This window comes from Branchiostoma lanceolatum, chromosome 16 (genome assembly GCF_035083965.1).
Source record: "Branchiostoma lanceolatum isolate klBraLanc5 chromosome 16, klBraLanc5.hap2, whole genome shotgun sequence".
Lineage (NCBI taxonomy): Eukaryota > Metazoa > Chordata > Leptocardii > Amphioxiformes > Branchiostomatidae > Branchiostoma > Branchiostoma lanceolatum.
In genome coordinates, this window is record NC_089737.1 from 11,071,574 (window position 1) to 11,092,955 (window position 21,382).

Here is a 21,382-nt window from a genome sequence, read left to right on the forward strand (position 1 = left end):
TGTGTCAGGAAAAACAAACTATTTGACCCTGTAAGCAGGGCGGCAATAGTGTTCTCTGCTTTGGCTTTGTGTGAGACCGGTTCTTACCCTGTCCTCTCGCCATCTGTTCTTGATTGGAGGACGACAGAAAGGCCTTATCAGGGAACGACTCAAATTCGTTCAAGCCTCCTGATCAGGGAATAGATATCTGTATGTTTCGTGTAGATATTTTCACTACGTGGGGTCCATCCGTTAATCATAGCCCAGAAAAACAAGTGGTTTCATACACATGTAATGTACAAGGAAGTCGAGGAAAGGACTAGATTTAACCAGAGCCTTGGAAACCTCGAGCTCGACATGTGTACTTTTATTCCAGAATTGTGGTACTTAATACATATAACTTATAAGGCTTACATTATAATATAGGTTTGACGTAAAAGATACAGTACCTTCATTCAATCAAGTTACTACTCGCCAACAAGTCTTCCATCCCAGCAGTAATTTCACTTGTGATCGTTGCGACATAACAGCGCCCTCTTGCAAATATGTCTGGGATAGCACCAAGACGGCGATGGCAAGTTAGTCATTCCAAGAATACCGATGAATACTACGTGAATAAAATCCATAGACTTAAATGGAATACCATTGCAATTCACGTTCTCATTGTTGATATTCTTCATTGTATTCTACATCATATACGCAAATATATCATTAAATTTCATCATACTGTTTTCTACTTTAAAACATAGAGCATTCAAAGCTACATCATACAGAACGTGCTGAGATTATATTCATCATCATCAGTAGCGCTTTCGCTATATTAAGGAATAGCAAGCATTTCCAACATTTTGCTATCAAGAGGATATATAGACGTCCTCGTGTGAAAGAGATGTCATGTCAATCCCTAATTATAAGTTTAAAGATCTTTGAAAGGTAACAGCGTTTGACCATGGACGATCAACAAAGAGACCAACAACAGCAACAACAAAACACGTTCATGAAATGTTAACAAAAATTCTTTTTGATAAAGCCTACATACCTTGATACCGCAACCGCCTGTAGTTAAAGACCGGTCAAATCGCTTGCGTATGTGTGTACATGATCGTACACACTACACTAGTAGTGTTCCCGAGTTGCCTGAGTTTGGTAACGTTACATCTCATTACAAGCTGTAAGCCTGTCAGTTAACCGTTTTTCTTCCAGGGACATCACTTTAGAATGAGAATGACCTTGCTCATCAACTCTTTTTCTTTTGGAGGCTGACAGTAAACGACAGTAACGTTATGACTCGTGGTCACTGACTCACAGTGTCACTGTATCTTCGAGCTGCTTTGTCATTTTGCACATCATACACAGCCTTGGCATTTTCCTTAACTCTTCCCGTCGCCTTCCTTCTGATGTAACAGATATTTCGGTGCTTAGACAGGCTAGAAAGAATAGTTTTTGGGAAATATAACACCTGTTAATTAATGGGGAAAAAGTTTCCCCTCCCCCATACCACTTTAGACTTATAATCTCCGAGTCCAAGAAGATATTGTGGTAGAAATTCATAAAGTTTTATGTCTGCCAGGCTTCTCTAATAGCCGAGCTTCCCTTGTAATAACCAATCGGGCTTCTATAGGGTGGTTGCTGCCAGAAAAGCCCAATCGGGTACGTTACGATCTTTCTCTCCAACATGCATCTGCTTGGAGATCATGCCAAGACCCATGGACCGCAATGAGTTCTGGTATATAAGGTCAAAGGTCAAAAGCAGTGACGTAGTTTTTTTCTGATTCTGAGTCACTCCGAAACGATGACAGTAGGGAAAATTGGTCGGAAAACGTCGTAGCTTTCTTCTTCATTTCCTTTGCCAGTGATTCTTCAGCTAACGCATTCTCATATCAGCAGACTTTGTGCGACGACAGCAGAAAGAACCGACAAAGAAATCGAATTTTAGGTTAGGCAAAGTACCGCCCCCCTCCCCACCAAGGCCAGAGACTGACGTTTTTACGGAAGTAACAACGTGAAGTTACGACTCCCGAAATGACAACTCCCAACTACGAACAGTACCTGAAGAACTGTTTGGCCAAGGTAAGTGATAGATATGTATATCATGATGTTAGTGTTGAGCATACATTGTAGTTGCCAAGATAGATAAATAAGAGAACGTGATGATGTTTTTTTTATCATACAAAACATGTTGAAGAGATAATGTTGCAGTATGATTTATCTACATGATTGTATACTGTATTATATCGTAACACGTATTTTGTAACCGTCACGTTACATGACAAATAGGGTGTTAACAGGGTACATTCATGTCTATGTAGATAAATCATACCACAACATACAATATGTTTAACTGCTTAATGTTACATGTAACATACTAGTATATGTTGTGTCAGCAGGTGGTGGGAATGTTTAATTTTTACACATCTGCAAAAGCTGAAAGTGTTTTGTCTTAGCCTCGGGTCTATATGAGAGCCCCTGTTTTGGGAATATTAGTGATATAGCTGCTCCGCCATCTTGTAGTACTTCTAAAGACTGTTATGATCTTCTTAGGAAACATGCCACCAGCATTTTCTTTTTCACTTGACCACATTTTCTACACATTATTTCATGATCAGTGTATCAAGAATCTACACATTTCCCCAATCCTGCCTGGGTTTCAAACTTGTTCCCCAGTTTTAACTTCTTTAATTATTTTCTGCTTGCATCTGATTTTTCAGACTGATTTCAATAATCCTCATCCTTTTCTTTTGTCTGTCCTGCCCTGTCCTGTCCTGTCTGCCGCTCCCAGAACAAGGCTTTCAAGAAGGTGTTCCATACTCAATTACCTTCATTTCTATATCACAGATAAATCACTGTAAATGCAGAAATGTTTGTGGTGGTTTTATGTTTGCAGTTTTCACGGTGAACTCTTTACCGCCAACTTGAAACCACTGCGAAAAGCCGTTCCATCGTGTGACTGTAGCGCTACTATTGTTTCAAACGCGATCAAAACAACTGCGAACACTCTATTTTCTCCCTACTACAAAATTAAATCTCAGTGAACATTTCTGCATTTACAGTAGTATGGAGAAGTGAAATTCTTTCTTTAGAACCAGGGTTCTGCGCAGCCATAAATCGTCCTCATTATTTGATTTAATCTTAATGTATAAACCAAGAGTTTACAGTATCTTAGTATTTCTCAGAGTTGAAAAGATAGAAGTTAAACAATGGAGGACAGATCTAACAGATGTACATTTTGTACATGGTGTGATGTTTTTGATCAAAGATAAATACAAAGAACGTAAGCTTATGAAACCCACAAAACTTGCAGCACAAGTTTAGATACTACAACAAGTTTTTCTGTCAAGATAACAGTAGCTACATGTACAAGATTCTTTAATTCTTTCAAAAGAGAGGATAGTGGATACCGGGAAACCCCCGGTTCTTTATACTGTTGTACTTAGAAAAAACTACTCAGAAAAAAAAAAAAAAAAGAGCTCTAGATCTCATCCCACTGCGCCTGTTCACATTACTTCTTCTCCCTGCATAGCTTGCATGGCTGAAGGTTTTTGATCATTCAGCATTTCAGTTTTTAAAAATATTCCCATTATAGGTTAGAAAAACTATCACTATCAGATAGTGATACCCCCATACGCTGTTTGGCTTCTCTTGCACATGCAGTGGAAACATACGACCTTATATTTAACAATTGTTACAGCTTGACATGTACAAAATGTACTAACTGTTCTTTCACCCCCAAAATCTTAGCTTATTTGAATGCAAATATGGATTTTGATCAGGATGAAATCCCAGACAACAAAACTGGACTACAGTTTTACTTATGACTTAAGTTTTACTTTGAAAGAACCATGATGTATAATTATGTTCTCCTTCTCTTATATTTACAGTACAAGAACAAGGATGTAACCAAGAGAGAAGTACTCCAAGTCTTCACCAGCTATGCAGACCTCAAGCCCAATCTACAACCACACAGTATGTTCCATATACATATAAGAATAAGTCTATAGTATAAGTGTGGATTTCTGGCATTTATCAAACTTATTCACCATTAGTAAACTTATGGTGAAGAAATATGACATTCATGAAAAATAAAGTCTGCACATGTTATGTGTCTTAATTAGAGTGATTTTCCTTTGAATATACATGTAAACATCCATTTTGTTTGACAAGATTTGACGTTTGACATTTTTTTCTTTCATGTTTCGCTTTCAGTTTTCAATGATGGCAGCAGAAAGGATCTGCTTACTCTGGAAGGAACCATTCCAGTGCAGTATAGGGGTGAGTTTTTCCTTTTCTTTGAATTGGTGTGGGTTAGAGCTATGTACTGGTACATTTTTAGACTACAGTATCAGCATAATGGCAGTACTGGTCCAAAATACCAGAATGCTTGTGTACCGGAACGGGACCTGTATCTTAGCCCGTGTATTTGAATGTGCCTCTAGCTGTACTTCAAATTTGTTTATGGTTTAAGTGCTCTTGTATGGCATAATCCCAGTCCATGCAGAATTGTAGATCCTTACATTAGTAACCTGTTTGAAAGGCATCTTGGATGCAGAAGTTTTTTATGTTTAGCCATAAGTATGGCTAAACATATTGTTTTCTCTCATGTTTCTTCTTCTTCTTCTCCTCCTGTCAAATCTTCAAATTGATTCATCTCTGTCATTTTGTGACCAAATGACCTGAAATTTGGTACAGAGGTAATGTAGGCAAAAACCAATGTGCGTTCTTTTCCTTTTTTTGATATTGACCTTGAAAGTGATTTTATTGAGGTTTTTAGGCTATTTTTAGCATATCTTGGCCTCCTGCGCCCTGGTATTTAAACCGAATGACCTGAAATTTGCTGTATATGTGGCTTGAACAAAATATTTAAAGGACTACATTCCCATTTTTGGCATACATATATTCAAAACGATTTATTTTGGGCTTTCTTGACAATATTTGCCACTTCTGTCACTTTCAATACTACATATGACCTACAGGTCATTGACCCCAAGTGTCTTGCACCTGGCCAAGCTGGAAGTTTGCTAGCTTACGAGGAGGAAAGACCGGACATAAACATTTAACGTGATTATCGGGAAAACACCATGTTCCGTTAAACTCAGTGGTTAAATTGCAGTTTAGGAAATTTTATAACAGAAAACAAGTTAAATCAATGATTTTGTGAATGTTTATTCTAGCATTAGTTATTCCAGATATTTTCAAACTCCAAATTCTTCAACACAACACGGGAGATCGTTTCTCCTCAGACTGGCGCGACACTCCTGTCAAAATTGATTGATGATCTCTCTCTGCCGCCGACTTCATACATGATCAAAGGCGGGTGGTAGGCGGTGCGCGGGGAAACTTAAATATATAATGTAGCGAAGTGTTGCACAAGGAATTCTCACGCTGAGGGGTACATGAAATAATGCTTACAAAATAGACCTCTATGAATCGGGCTACATTCAGCAATGGTAGAAGGATTCGGGGCATGCCGCGCAAAACACATGGTCTCACTGGGGACAGGCGTTTTGGTCCCGCACGTTGTCACAGCGGTGCGTCGCCGCTACGCGATCGAAAGCACGCCGCTGTCTGTCTCGGACCAACACGCGTCTCCCGTGATGTGTAGCGTCCACCACCAGGCCTTCCTACATGTCCTACGTACGGGCGTATGGATCGTAGAATTCGGCAAAAAAGGAATGATTAGGCCAGTAGAGTCAGTCCCCGGTAAGGTCAATGATTCGCCCCTTTGCGCTAGCTTGTAACGTTAAATGAATGTACCCTCTGGTGGCCAAACTTCACTGACAAACTTTCTCCCTATTATCATCATGAGCTTGCGTTAGTCTGGTACTAGTGACTATTATGTGCCGGGAATGTTTATCTATCGCACGCCTTGGAAGGAAGTTCAACCATGATAAATGGTCGGCCGTTGCGAAAATTTGGAATCCCATGCTTTTGATTTTCGTGATTGAATCTGTAAGAAAATATATTTTCATGTCGTTCATGTTTTTGGGACGGACGCCGGGACGCGGTGAATTTTTTCTATCATTTTCGTCCCGTTAGTAATGCAAATCGAATCGTGTTGCACAAGAGGCAAAACACTAAAAACGTGGGTCTTGTGGAGTGTTTTGGAGCGGGAAAATGCCGGATATTAGCGGTGCCGAACAGTGTACATCGTCGCGCGCGGGTGACGCTCCGTCAAAACAAATCCGCTGGTGGTCTAGCGCGGCCACCGAAAATAGGCAGAAACACACAGGAGGACTTAGCACCTTCGTTTATTAGGGCAATTGTGAAAATCTTTTGTTACAAATTGTTCGAACATTGAAACATTTGGATAGATGGTTTGAAACTGTTCTAAATAAAGAGAGTTACGTTCGAAATGTTTCCAACGTATGTGAAATAAGTTCAAACATGTTATAAGTTTCAATTCTAATTGTTTGAACACTTTAGAACTATTGTGACTTAGACATTCTTTTAATCAAAATAGTTCAAACATATTACAAATATTATATTAAAACCCTCTCGGTGACTTTGAATTGACTCAAATATGTTGTTTTTGGTCATTTCCTTTGTCTCCTGTCAAATCTTCATATGTATACTATGGAAAACTTCATTCTTCCCTGGGGTTGATCTTTTTTAATTCAATTTTGAACTGGGTTGATTATGCGCAAGAGTGTAATTTTCAGCGGATATTTTTCGACTGGTTTACATGGAAATGGCACGGAATATCCCATTCTTGCAAGGGGAGGATTCTTTAATTATTTCTTTCAATTTTGAGCTGGAATGATTATGAAAAAGTCCATTTTTTAGCAGAAGTGTATTTGTTAATCAATTAGTGGATATGGTTGTGGACTGGTCCATATTGTGTTGAGGTGCTACTGGAAGACTCAATTTTGGACTGGGGTGATTCATTTTTTTAGTGCAAGTATTTTAGAATGGTCCATTGTTATTTTGGGAGAGTCCATTTTTTGCATGGCGAGGAGTATGGCTAAACATGCTGTATTTGCTCGCAAATGTTGCCTTTCTAGTTGTTTGTTGTTTTTGTTGGTTTGTCAGGAGCTACATGTAGATATAATTACCAACAACTCTCATGTGACATCTAGCAACCATTTGAAATAACCTGTGCAACTATGTATCTAATAATTAACTATGCTTTTCTTTTCCAACCCCCAGGTTCGACATACAACATCCCAGTGTGTATGTACCTGATGGAGACCCACCCTTTCAACCCGCCGCTGTGCTACGTCCGACCCACGGCCACCATGGAGATCAAAACGGGCAAACACGTGGACAGCAGTGGGAGGGTCTACCTGCCCTACCTGCACGAGTGGAAACATGTAAGTGTCCGCCATGAATAGTGGGTTTAGCATTATAATGGCATGCATATGTAAGTCGAAAGCATAATACTAGTAGTTCATCTGAGTTGGTAAATTACATTATGGAGACTCTGAGATTACGATTATATGGATTACATCCTCTTGGAACCCCAAAACTAAGGGTATGAAAAAAAAGAAGTTGCCTTCAGTATGAAATCTAAATGATCAGGAAGGTTGAAAAAGTGGCTGAACATACTGATTCTTAATTTTATCTTTGTTCTTTCAAATCTTAAGTATGGTTACTAGGGTAGGGATGTGGTAGATATTGGTCCACTAGCCTGACTTCGCTCCCAGTGGCTCGCCCGACTTACCAACCCAAGATGCTTGTCAGACGTCTGTAAAGCTAGCCTGAGCCACGGCTTTCCAAATAATGGTTAATAATAATTGCTAGCATCATGAGGAAACCCCACACAGTACCTGAGAGATTTTTTTTACTGAAAAATAAAAGGTTTTCCTTGCTGCAAGTAAGACATGCATAGAAATGATGTGTCATTCAAATTTTGGGCCAGTAGATTTTTTCTAATGCACTTGCCATTCCTAAAAGCTTGTCTTATCCTGCATTATGACCCTTTTTTCTAACCGTCCACAGGGCAAGTCTGACCTTATCGGTCTGATAGAAGTGATGAGGATTGTGTTTGGAGAGGAGCCTCCCGTGTTTGCTAAGTCAGCCGCCTCCCACAGCCAGACAGCTGCCCATCAGCCCTACCCTGCGGCGGGGGGCCAAACACCCTACCCTGTGGGACCCCCTGGAGGTAAGGAACCGTGGGCTCTAAAGCCCCCCCCCCTCTCACTGGGCCTGCGACACGTTGGCGACCTCGCTGCGACCGAGCGATTTGAAACCGCGCTTAACGAATTTCATTGATAAAAAACTTTATTATGCTTTATGTGATTGGTTGTCGTTTTAGTCATACTTGTATGTTTTGCATGGTATTCAAGGCTAACTCAAAATCAATCTAGGACGCAGCAAGGTCGCCAACGCGTTGTGGGTCCAGTGGGAGGGGGGCTTCAGACTCAATCATCTTGAGATCAGGGCTGTCTCTAGCTTTAGTTTTTTTTCGTCCAACTCATAGTTTGGAAGCCCATATCTTGTTAATTTTCGTTTTTTAAATCTATCATTTTAAGCATACAAAAATACATTTTTAGCAATTTTCTGTCAGATTTTTTGGACAGACGGGTTCAAAGTTCTGTCCGTCCCAACAAGCAAATTTTTCCAAGGTCCAAATTGTGCAGTAACAAAATAGTTTCAATGTCTTTTTGAGATTTATGAAATATTTTCTTTCTGTGATGTACACATACGCATACTTTTTCATACTAGGACTGTCAAATTCTTTGGCCCAATATATTCAAATTCATGAAAATGATTGTGTTTCTGTGTTTGCCCCTTTTTTTCTTAAAATGCTTGATATTTATTTTGTAACCTCAACTTGTTTTAACGATGCCTTATTACTTATTTCACCACAAACATCTGACAACACATCATAATTGATCGTTTTACTAACCATTTGCTTTGGTACATCAACCAAATTACATTTCTTTTTAACAAATTGATAACTGGATGGTTTCTTATATGATGCATGATAACACAAAGCTGAATGCTACTATGACTACTACCCTTTACCAGGGGGTTATCCATCCATGCCGATGCCTTCCATGTCTGGGGCGGCCAGCAGTACCCCTTACCCATCCTACCCTCCGAGCACCGGGGGCTACCAGCCACCGAGTACGGGATACCCCGCCGGGCCTTCGTCGTATCCCCCGGCAACGTCCGCCGGGTATCAGGGCGCACAACAGTACGGCAGCCAGCCCGGGTATCCGTCGTATCCGCAGCAACCTTACCAGGCGGCCACATCTGCAACACCAGTTGGTAAGTTGCAATTGGTCACATCTACATGCAAGGCGCAAAGTTAATTTATCGAGCACCTGATGTAAGTTGTTACCTAAACATAGATGCAAAGAAACATTTTGGGTGCAAGACATAAGATAGACTATATCGCAAAACCTAGCCAGATACCTTACTGCCCATCTTCAGAGCATGAACATGAAATTCTATACCCAACAATATATGCATGCACCAGTATTTTCAAATGTAACATGTAAAGGATTGCAGGAAAATAAACAAATAAAGTAAAGATAGATCTGAGTACAAAAGAAGCTTAACCTTTAGCATACTGAAGTAGCCATCTGGAACCCAGTTCCTTATTGGTTACAGAGTTAGGCAGCAGGGAGAAGGTTAAGCAGGCTAGGGACGATTTTTCAGACCTTTGAGGAAAAGGATCTTTTAAAAACATTAACATTTGATTTTTGTCTTTGAAAATCAGCCAGCTCAGAGCGTCCTCCTCTTGAAAGTCGGGCCTCGATCTCAGAAGACACCATCCGAGCCTCGCTGCTGTCCGCTGTCAACGATAAACTGCGCCGAAGGATGAGGGAGACATTTCAACAGGCTCAGGTAGGGCTATGTACCAGTACAGTACCGCAAAAATCTTTTACGTACAGGTCCAAAATACAGGGACATTAATGTACCTGTACTGTACGGTACCTGAATAGACTTACACTAAGGTGTATCACTTTTTGACTAATTTTCTTACTAGAACAGGTTATACCTGTTACAAAGATGACATTATTATAACACTGGAAAAAGATGAAAATATTGTATGGATGTTGTAGTCCTCACCATCTTTGATTTAAGATCCACCCAAAAGGCAAGAAATACTTGAAGTCTGCATGTACATGTATATGAATATTCTGGTAACTGTTTGGTCATGTATCTGTCATCATTGAATACCACCAGTTATTTTGTCAGAACTTCTACAGATCTGGACTTGTACCTAAACATTTGCATTGGTAGTAATGTACATGTACCACAAACATTTTCTCCCTACCCTGTACCTCAAAATTAGATAACTACAAACTTAAATGCATCTGCTAATGATGACAATAAGGTTTCTCCCCACCTCCCAGGCTGAGATGGATGCCCTTAAAAGGACGGAGGATGATCTGAAGAAGGGGCAGAGACAGCTGGACGAGATGATTCAGAAACTTGACACTGAATGCGTGAGCTCTTTCTCCTTTTGATTCTTAAGTTTTCAGTGTGAGAATTGTAAAACCGTTCCTTGAAGATTTCCTTGAAGCTCTTTCTCCTTTTTATACTAAAAGTTTTCAGTGTAAGAATTATTAATATGTCCATTTAAGATTTCTTTTTATATCTCGCACACTTCTTAACAAAGGATGTAAAAGATCAATGAGAAGGGCTAGATGGATTGGTTTCATATTCGGTGTATTGGTAGAGTGTGACGAAAACTAAAAACGATTAGATTTTGGGCCCCCTAGCGGCTTCCCTCGGTACTGCAGCAGAACTTCCAGTTTTGATATCTTGTGTTCTGGACATGCTGTGGTCACGATTTTTTGTGCTTGGAAAGAAGTACCAAGTATACCCATTGTTGACTCCTTTGTTTGCAGGTTGAAGTGGACAAGAATGTGCAGTTATTGAAGCAGAAGGATGAAGAGATAAAGGAAGTCATCACTAAGATGGAGAGTCAGTCCGACAGTGTGGACATAGATGAGGCTGTGGTCACCACAGCACCGCTGTACAAACAGTAAGTACTGGAAAAATGTGTGGGTCGTGTGGCGTAACGGAAGAGTGTTTGCCCCAGAACCCAGAGGTCCTCGGTTTGAATCCCGTTATGTCACCAATCGTGCCCTTGGGAAAGACACTGTATGTAACTTTCCTCACTCCACCCAGGTGTAAGTGAGTACCTGACTTCAGTGTAGTTGGGGAGGTAAGGTGGGCCTCGCTCTCCAATGCCATGCCCTAAACATGTCATAAACCTATTGTACAATGAAAATGATAATGTCAATACTAAAAGAAAACTATGTGCATGTAAATAAATGTATATTGCAATGGAATTTGGAGGTATTCTCCTAAAGTGTGTGACTCATGTTAGTCAACAATTATATGTCATGTATTTTCTATAAAAATGTATGCTAGCCCTTATTGTATTGTATTAGTAATTAGGATGCTATATCAAAATATATACTAGCCCTTATTGTATTGTATTAGTAATTAGGATGTTAAGTTTTATTCTATACTTCTTCTTTGTATTATGTTTACGAATTCTTGCCATACTTTGTACCATGTACAATTGTCGTGCAATAAAGTTCTTCGATATTGCAAGAGTCACATTGTAGGGCCTGCAGCACATACATGTACATTTTTTATATACACATGTACACCTCCATTCCTTCCCTACTAGGTTGGTGAACTTGTTTGCTGAGGAGAATGCCATTGAGGACACCATCTATTACCTGGGAGAGGCCCTCCGGAAGGAGGTCATTGACCTAGAGGTCTTTCTGAAGGTGACATTTTAATCTTTGAATAAAATTTCAGTACTGTTACGTTTGTAAAAATGTTCTCTCTAGTTGTGTCCTAAATCACAATTTTAAAAGCTTTTTATCAACAGAATCTGCAATGCAATTTTTAGCGATGTAAATTGTAATGAAATCAGCTATAATTCATATTCAGCAGAATTTGTGTACATTCTTTTTTTATCTGCCAAATTGTTTGCATTCTTCGATCTTCATTTAGTTATCAATCAAATGCTTCGTCAAATACTATCCCACCTACAAACAATTAGCTTGAAGTATAGAGCAAAAAGTAAAGAGGATTGGTTTTTTTTCATTGTTCAGCACGTTCGTGAGCTGTCCAGAAAACAGTACATGTGCCGCGCACTCATACAGAAGGCAAGGAAGACAGCCGGACTGGGGGAAGTCGTCGGACACTGAGACACACACGGGCTCTTAGACTTCATTTCCTTCAGCGAGGAACCGAAATCAACATTGAGAAAAGTGTTGTTCAGTTCCGTTCGGTTCAATTTGTAAATGCTAATAGATTTCGATAAGTACTATAACAAACATTTATGATAAGAAAAGCATTATCGTTCAGTTCTGTGTTCAGTTTGGTTCAGTTCATTGTTCGGTTTGTAAATACAGTACATCAACAGTTTTTCTGTCATATATGATGTTCCTAACAAATGAATTAAGTGGTGTATGTAAAATGTCAAATGGCTTTATCAAACAACTTTTAAATCATGTACAATAAAAAATATACAGTTACCAATTTTCGTGATGCTATGAGTATGACACTATCCTCAAAATGATGCAGCCATGAATATTGCTGTTTCATTATTAACCACTGGCTTTAGATACGTATAATGTGGTCTTGTGTAAACAGAGTGTCAGGATAACTTGTGTAACATTGAAGATGATGTCACTTATTAGGATTAAGGAAATATGCCACTGAAAATATGTCCCTTCAAAATTATATGAATGTATATTTCCATGTATGTGTGTTTGTGTGGGTCAAATCAAATGGAATTTCAATCAATGATTTTCCTTTAAAAAATGTCTTGAGGGAAACATATGAGTTCATTTTTGTATATCATACTTAGCTATTTTATATGCACAAACATTGTTGAGAAAATCTTACAATTTTGCTTCAGAATGTAATTATGACATATAACACTGCAGCATATGAATGGTTGTGGTGAGGAACCGCTTTTGTGGCATTTTGCTATGATTCCTTCAACCATGATAATGTATTGTAAGGTTGCCTTTGATGTATTTCTACAATATCTCAAACTGGAATAAAGAAATAGATACGTAAATCAAAATAAAAGTACAATGATGTATTATCTTGACCATAGCTCAAAATTCAGCTGCCTTGTAAAAGAAAAGCTTGCAATGCATCAGTTTGTCTTCGGAGATCTCAAAACACATACGGCACGATACGCACTTTTCCGCGGGACAATTCGCACTTTTCCGCGGGACGTTTCACACTTTTCCGCGGGACGTTTCGCACTTTTCCGCGGGGCGTTTCGCGAAACTTGATGCGTATTTCGTGGCCTGTACTGTACACATTGAGTCTCCGGGCCACACCGTCTCTCTGGAAGGTATCAACATTCAAGGCACGGAACCTGACTACTTTGTGAGAGGAGTAGAGGAGGCCATCTACTTCAGGGCACACCAACCTTCTCTTCTCGCTACATTGTTGCGACAACACGGCAGCCCACTGTGACAGTCCGGGTTGTGTCGACTACATGATCGCACAGTTAGGTGCATAACTAGAACACATAAACATGATGGCAGAAAAAGTACACGTATGCATGATTTGATGACTTACTAGAATGTTCCGTTCAGAGTTCGTATGACAACAATCATATAACAGATCAAAACGTTTCCAAAATATTTAGTTGACCGCGGTGCTTATATTACGGGATATTCTTCTGGCTACGTTTGATTTGTATTACGCGCACTGGAGATATGTATTACTTGAAATCATGTTACCTGGCTATATCATTTTGTGAACATACCAAACTGTCGAACATGCCTCATCCTATTCCCAAGGCAAAGGGAAAGCACACTTTCCGACACTTAACTTTTTCCTTTTTTTCGCCATCCTGTACTGTACAGTTACTAGCTTAAAGCCTGTAAATCAATCCTAAAAAGCTAACACTGTAAACAAAAACTCTCAAGTTCGTTCTCATTGAAACGACCCCAATAAAGTCACAAATCATTTGGCCGACATAAAGGCTTTGTACTGTTAATGTCAAAACTATTGTTAAAAAGTTTCGATAAGGACTACGAATGCATGCATTGAAAACAATACGGTGCCTAACCCCATAACCAAAACAGATTCCGTACCAAACGGCTACAAATGCATGCCTAAGGTTAATACTAGTGTTGGCGGCTATGGGAAACATTTACCCCCATTACGTGAGGGAATCCAAGCGTCTCGCTAGACTTACCCTTAATAACAGGAAACTATTATCTCTAGTTGTCCCCAGCTACGCTAGGGCAAACACCATTTGCATTGCGATATTCGTAGCACGGTCCACATGCCGTGTGTTGCGCCATGCGAGCCCGGATTGTGACGTCATCCACGCCTCACTACCCTTACCTTAAATCGCTGTAAGTCACCTGTATCCTTACTTAAAGCACAGGTGAAGCAAACACACCTGTATGGCAGACCCGTGCCACGTCCTCTCAGTCTATAGTATTTCTTTCTTTTCTTGTTGTCAAATGTTACTCTAAGAACGCGACGAATTTTCTGTCACTGTACTCAAAACAAGAGGAGTGTTTTGTACAGCCTGGAGAATTTGCGAGACAGGGCCGCAGCTTGGTACGACTGTAAGCAGGTCCTAAAGGAAGAACAAGCTGTGACGGCCAAGATGGCGCCCCCGTACATGGACACGCAGACGAAAGCTGCTATCGTGTGCTTCAAATGTGGGCTAGCCTGCTTCCTGTTGGTGTTTCTGGTGAGTACTACTGTTTCAGTAACTCGTTAACATCATCGTCGAATTATATCAGCATTGAAAGTAAGACTCTGAACACAAAAGCGCCTAGATACCTGCTTCGGTACCGTTTGTGCTGTAATGTAGAATGCGTCAGTGAATGTGTTACCTGTCGCCCCTCCTCCCTAAGCCCTTTAAAGCTTCATTACACATCAAGCTTTTTTTCACACAGGCCGAACAAGCTATAAACAGTTTGAAGTATACGATCGGTTAATATGCTGCTGATGATCATTTACCTTTTCATTCATGAAAATCTATGCAAATGTATTGCGGGATTCTCGTGGCTTGGCTCTGCTCAAAACTGGGAAGTGACAAAAACAAATTCCAAGAATCTGGCACCACAATGCCATTGGTTCTATGAACGGTTTTTCGCTTTTGTATCCAAACTATACTTCGTAAATACCAGTGTATGAAAGAGGGGAATGAAAAGAGAGAAATAGACTATGATTGTTCTTTGGGTGGAGTTAATATGCAAACCGTTTTAATGTCTACATTATTCGTACCGTTTAGAATTTTGATATATACTTTTAAGTGAATGCATTTTTACCTCTAAATTTTCACCCAACGACAAGACAAAAATTTCCCAGCCAAGACGTTGATCAAGGGTAATGACATAAGTTCGTAGACTAAGGCTTTCTAAAAACATTTTCTTTTTAGTTTTCACTATCTCATGGTGGTTTTAGAAATTATTCAAATGTGGTCTCTTTTCTACCATAGCCATCCTTATGCTGCCCAGATTTTAAAAACGAATACCCCGAGAAAGGATTTTCAATGGTTCAAACCCTAATTTTTCTCTCACTATGCTGTCTGTGCGCAGGCGCTTACTCTTGAGTCACCCTTCTTGTAATTTTCTTGTGACCTTTTATTCGTCGGAGGGCAAGTTGGAATATATTTCGTCAGAAAGAAATGCCTACTTTGGAAACGATCCCCTAAACTGTTGTCAGAGTATACAAACATGAAACATTCTTCAGTATTCAGATCGGCACTCAGGCATACTAAGGCGAGTCACTGTCCCTGGACCCAGTGGTACTTGACCTAAACTTTGTTTATCTTTCTTTTATTGTTTCTCGCTGGTGTCTAGCTTCCTGTGAAACGTGGTATTTATAGTCAAGGTTCACACATGTCACGCTCGTCATTGAGGCAATACAAGTGGTTTGTTTCAGTAGCTTTTGTATTTTTGAAAGCCAATGACAGTTTGTTTAGATCAATATGGTAAGTCTTTGTTAACAAAAACCTCAACATTTGTACCATGAACATGATAGTTCATTAAACACGTATTCTAGCAGGCTATTGGAGTTTATTCCAGCGGACCAAAAAAAACGCATGCAGTAGATTTTATCTTGTCATGAGCTCTTCTTGAGGTTTACACACCTGACAACATACTAAATTGTTATAAGTGTATGCAAACACTGAGAATCAGCCATGCACACAGACAATTCATCTTGGGTTACTGTGGTTCATAGAGACTAGGCCTCAATAGGGACAGGCGATGTCTACGTTTAAACGACACAGTTTGTGATTACAGAAAAATGAAGCAATATGAAATATTCCACAGTGAATTAAGTCTTATATACAGTAGCTTTTAGTAGTTAATGTTTGCTGACAATACCCGATAAAACAAGGCCTCAAGATACCAAAATAGAGATGAACAAAGCCTGAAATCTAACATTACGCACGTTTTAGCCCTCGGGACTGTGTGATGAAGACAACTTACTTGGTCCAAATTTAAATCTAACAAAGCATTTTTGCCGTCTAGAATACTTCTCCGTTTTCTATCATTAACAATGTAAACTATATTCTTTAATCCTACAGGCCGCGGGGATCACTATGTTGGTTGTTGCTGCTGTGGCCAATAAGTACTTGGGTCAGTTCGAAGAACTCAACCATGACTTGGTCTCAGCCCGCAACCTGTGCATAGTGATCGGGCTGTTCGTCACCCTAACGGGAATCGTCGGTATTGCAGGGGTGGTTAGAGAGAACTGCTGCTTGCTGTTGTCGGTGAGTTACCCATAATACTGTAAATGCAGAAATGTTCGCGGTGGTTTTATGTTCGCGGTTTTCGCCCTTAAAACCACCACTAAAAGCCTATCCATAGTGTGACTTTGGCTACTTCTCATTGGCTACTATTGTTTTAAACGCGAACTCATAAACACTGCGAACGCTCCATTTTCTCCTACCGCGAAATTAAATCCCCGTGAATATTTCTACAATTACCTCAGTCGAAAACAAAGACGTTTCGTGTACTAATGTCATGCTCTGCAACAATATCTGTATATCTAGGCCAATATATCTATATATATCTATGCAAAAAAGAATCCACAAAATAGCAAATTAGTTGTATAAGACATCAACTCCTCATCATGTAATTGTATAATTGACATATACGACTCCCTGTTGTATCTCCTGTTGATATCATATACCTCTGAAAATATCAAATTGATAGTGCCTTTATGTAGTTTGAAATGGAGCATTGTAGAACCTAACCATTTTTTAGCATAGAACCTCCCTGTAGCTTTTAGTAGTTTGATATAAGTAGCCAGCAGTATTTTATTGTTTGCCTTACATTACCTGTTACAATCGTTGTGCAATAAACTTTGACTTGACTTTACCGTATTGTTTTAGTGAGTTACTTGTTCTGTTTTTGCGACTTATACAAGGAGTCCGTTTTCCCCCGACTAGCCAAAACTTGGAAACTTATGTACTAAGTAAGTTTGCATTCTGGTGCATTATTATCACTTGTTTTCTCTTCTCCAGTTTGCGGGGATTCTGGGCTGTCTGTTCGTCCTGTCTGTAGCGGCGGGTGTGAGCCTGGCTGTACTAACGTCTATCGGGACGGTAAGTATCGGCCTCCACCAGGCTTCCTACGGGCGTATGGATCATAGAATTCGGCCAAAAAAAGGACTAATTGGCCAGTAGAGTCAGTCCACGCGGCGAGGGTCAATATTTCGCCCGCCTGCAAATGAAACCCTCTGGCCATGGTGGCCAAACTTCCCTATAGCCGGCGTAGTTAGTCTGATAGAGACTAGTAAATGTTGGCCGTGACTTCATTTGGTTGAAACTCGTTTAATACACATAGATTTACGACTAAACTGTATTTCCTGAATTAGTTATTATCCAAATGTTTATTTAATCAGATGTTTCATTGTCTATGCTGTATAAATAGCAACGAGTTCTAAGTTGACTCCGTCACCAATTCGTCTTGTTTATTTATCTGTTGTTAATATTTTGTGAATAATAAAACAAAACTTTATGAAAATGTCTTGATCACCAATGTCGGTACCTTAACTAAACGTTACATGTATGCGGGAGTCATTGACATCAAAATATGCAAATTTCAATTAGCTTTATTTGACATATGTCCATATTTGTTCTCCTCTACAGCTTCGACAGAAACTGACGGATTTTCTCGGCGGAAGAATCCTTAACGTCAAGAAGACGGCTGTGAGGTCAAAGGTCATGGACGAGTTGCAAATGCAGGTACAAAGAGGGAGAGAGAGAGAGAAAGAGAGAGAGAGAGAGACCCATCCTCTTTCTTTTGGTTAATTGATTTATTTAAGTTATCATAATTCAATAGAGGGATGCCTTTACATATAAAGCACATAGCTTTCGGCCTTCCTTGCACTGCACTGTTTTATTCTTTGTATTTCGTTGTTATGTATTTATCACTTTTAAGTGCAGAATAAATAAATAAACACTAAACAATAAACAATATCTTTGTTCTCCACCTAGATTAAGTGCTGCGGTGACGTGAGTTACAGAGACTGGTTCGGAGTACCGTTTGCCGGTAACCCTAACGACACGCACTCCGGGGACGTGCCGGGGTCGTGCTGTGTGGGCGCCAAGGACAACTTCGACATCAACAAACCTGACGACTCCTGCGGAAAGAAGGACAAGGCACAGAACAGTACCATCTATACAACCGTAGGTTGGGACTACTATTGAAAGTATTTCGAAAGAAGGACAGCTTAAAGAAAGAAAAATATCATATAACACATAAAATTCACTTGTCTTGTCTTTTGCACACACAGAATCAGTTACCTATGTTCCTTAGTGTCCTTTTCTTTATTTCCCTTTATCTATTTGTACCGGTACCGGTCACTTGTTGTAACTAACATGAATACGCAAACTGCTGATAATCAGAAAAAGAAATAGAGAGAATAAATGAATGTCTACACACATATACCTTGTTATTAGATACACACATATAACATATAATTTGGTAACAAAGCTGCGACAGTGACAAGCTTAAGCTTACTGCTTCAAGTTTTCGCCTTATGTTTTGAGGTTTTTAATTCTATTCACATTTCCAGGGGTGTTCCAAGAGGGTGGCTGATGTATTGAACGGCCATCTACTGCAGATAATCGGGGCGGGATCCGTGGTGATTTTCCTTGAGGTTTGTATTAGTGTGCTTTATTACCTCCATGAAATGTCATGCAGGTTATATTTTCAGCTGTGTTTGCGTGTCTGTCTGTCTGTCTGTAAACAAGATAACAAGAACGGCTGGATGGATTGATTTCATATTTTCGATGTGAAGGTAGTGTGTGTCGAAAACTAGTTTTGTATACATCATTTTAAAAGCCTTTAGTGTAACAGTCTCTTTATTGTATTTGTTTTGATCACCCGGAAGGATGAAGCTATTTCTTTGCCAAGAATGCTTTTATTCCTAATTATCAAAACTATTCATTAAAACGGTCCATTATAAGTAGTATCAAGGTATGTAGTGTTGAAACCTCTTTGAAAACATTTGACAATTTCTCAATTCCCAAAAAATTTTGCAACTTGACGGTTGTTTTGTACAAACTTCTCGCAGCCACTAAAAAACGGTACTGCAGAATTGAGACTTTTTTTGAAGAAAATATATCAGTATTTAAATTTCCCTGGACTACATAGGCATGTTTTTGAATGAAATGTGTATTCCTCTCACTAACATAGAGAATTGTTCGTTTGCCTATATATAGGCCGTTGGGTTCACTTTGAGCTGCTGCTTATTACGTCATATCCGGCGGAGGGACAGTGCAGACGAGGAGGACAGGGTCAAGCTAAAGTTGATTAAGAAGAGGGAGAAGAAAATGAAGTCAAAGGAGGCGAAACTAAAAAAGCGTGGCCAAGAGAGCAGTGACGACTTACTTAGCGAGGATCACTAGAGAATTCACGAAAACTGAAGGATTATAAATTTGCTTGTTGGTCTGTTTGTTTGTAGAATAGGAGGGTACATAGATTTATGCTTAAAGTACCAGTGGATGATGTGTGATATAAGATGTTAGCATAAATTATGTGCAAATCTAACAAAAACATGCTTTTCTTCCATCAAGATTTAAGTCAAAATGTGGAGAGTAGAGCGTAAGAACAATAACATATACAATACTGTTTTTTTTTTCAGCACGAAGAATTTCAACACAGTATATTGTCAACAAAATGTTAACATCTAACCACCTTTTTCTATAGAGATTTTGACATTGATTATGTTCAAAGAAAAATATACAGTTTTACACCGAAATGAAAAAAAATACATAGCAATGCTGGGACTTTACAAGAGATGTATATATTTAAACAAGAATAGTGATAGTATTGTACATCGCTACTGATTGTATAAATTGAAGGAAAATCATTATGTTTAACATTACTTATATTATGTGTATGGCTACCGCACTTATCAAATAGATTGCTACAATGTAAAGATATTGAAGTCTGTATTATACAGTCTGTGTGGAATTATTCATTATGAAGACCTGTTTTAAGTCAACTTGATTTTCGTTTGTTTTTTCCATTATCAAATTACAGTATCTATAAAGAAGAAGTTTTAAATCATTACATGATGCCTTCCTTACTCATTTATCTCAAAGATGCAGAATATTATGCTATCCAGACGTGCAATGCTAGTCTTTGTACAGGAAGATGTGACTCGACCAAAGTTTTCCAATGTATTTCACCTAAATAAGTCATAAATAAGATTCATAAAAAATGATATGATCTATTTGCAGTATACAAAAGCTGTGTTGGTTTCATTAATCAATTAACTCACCTAAAAGATAACTAAAACATGATTAAATTCTAGACAACATACAATTCAACGTCAGAGAATAGAGTCATAGAATTAAGATTAGACTTTTTAGCTTTGATAAAACCTTACGCGTACCATTTGACCCCTTTATATCATATAATACATGATTATTCTGACTTATACATTGTAATTTAAAATGGCACTGTGCTATGATTGTAGTAGTGTATAATGGTAAAATGGCTAAGAACTTTGATGCCTTAGCTGTTATCATTCTAGTGAATACATTTGTGTGATTTTTACAATATTTTCGTCGTTCTACCATTTCTAAAAGTCAAAGTAAAGACATTCAATCTAATACCCACGGGAAAAAATCGTGATGTTCTTTCATACATTTCATTCACCCCATTCTATCATTCACGTTCATTTTTTGATTGTTGAAAAATGTGTGAAAGTAGAAAACATAACACAGTGTTCGCGTTTATACAAGGCTATACAATACGATCTTATTTGTGAAAATATCTGTTTTATATTGCTGTTGCGGCAAAGTCAATAGATTCCATTATTCCATTACAAGGAACGTCCGTCAGAAAATTATAGTGATTGGCAGTTTGTTCCATTGCAGCTTGTACTTTACATTGGTCACGTTACATATAAATAAAACGTTTGTTAGTTAGCCAATAGCATCCCTGCACACCGCTGACTTCCAATA

General features: G+C 39.0%; 2 protein-coding genes across 2 annotated transcripts; both read left to right on the forward strand.

Annotated features, from left to right (window-relative positions):
• Positions 1-1,827: 1,827 nt before the first annotated feature.
• LOC136421675 (tumor susceptibility gene 101 protein-like) lies at positions 1,828-12,434 on the forward strand. Its single transcript, XM_066409149.1, has 11 exons — positions 1,828-2,049; positions 3,858-3,942; positions 4,183-4,248; positions 7,123-7,286; positions 7,915-8,077; positions 8,947-9,189; positions 9,644-9,771; positions 10,284-10,376; positions 10,782-10,918; positions 11,576-11,678; positions 12,009-12,434. The coding sequence occupies exons 1-11, from the start codon at positions 2,002-2,004 to the stop codon at positions 12,102-12,104; spliced, it is 1,326 nt and encodes a 441-aa protein (XP_066265246.1). The 5' UTR covers positions 1,828-2,001; the 3' UTR covers positions 12,105-12,434.
• Positions 12,435-14,178: 1,744 nt separating this feature from the next.
• Positions 14,179-21,284, forward strand: LOC136421366 (CD63 antigen-like). The gene is made up of 7 exons (XM_066408620.1): positions 14,179-14,635; positions 16,484-16,669; positions 17,426-17,506; positions 18,053-18,148; positions 18,401-18,592; positions 18,982-19,065; positions 19,631-21,284. Exons 1-7 carry the CDS (start codon positions 14,549-14,551, stop codon positions 19,814-19,816), a joined length of 912 nt encoding a protein of 303 aa, XP_066264717.1. The 5' UTR covers positions 14,179-14,548; the 3' UTR covers positions 19,817-21,284.
• Positions 21,285-21,382: the final 98 nt, after the last annotated feature.

Bases quoted from the DNA above. Each gene is read 5' to 3' on its own strand.
- LOC136421366 (XM_066408620.1), top strand. From the start codon at position 14,549: ATGGCGCCCCCGTACATGGACACGCAGACGAAAGCTGCTATCGTGTGC. The intron at 17,507-18,052 runs GTAAGTATCGGC...TCTCCTCTACAG, and splicing joins TACTAACGTCTATCGGGACG to CTTCGACAGAAACTGACGGA. The intron at 18,149-18,400 runs GTACAAAGAGGG...TTCTCCACCTAG, and splicing joins TGGACGAGTTGCAAATGCAG to ATTAAGTGCTGCGGTGACGT.
- LOC136421675 (XM_066409149.1), top strand. From the start codon at position 2,002: ATGACAACTCCCAACTACGAACAGTACCTGAAGAACTGTTTGGCCAAG. The intron at 2,050-3,857 runs GTAAGTGATAGA...TTATATTTACAG, and splicing joins TGAAGAACTGTTTGGCCAAG to TACAAGAACAAGGATGTAAC. The intron at 3,943-4,182 runs GTATGTTCCATA...TTTCGCTTTCAG, and splicing joins GCCCAATCTACAACCACACA to TTTTCAATGATGGCAGCAGA.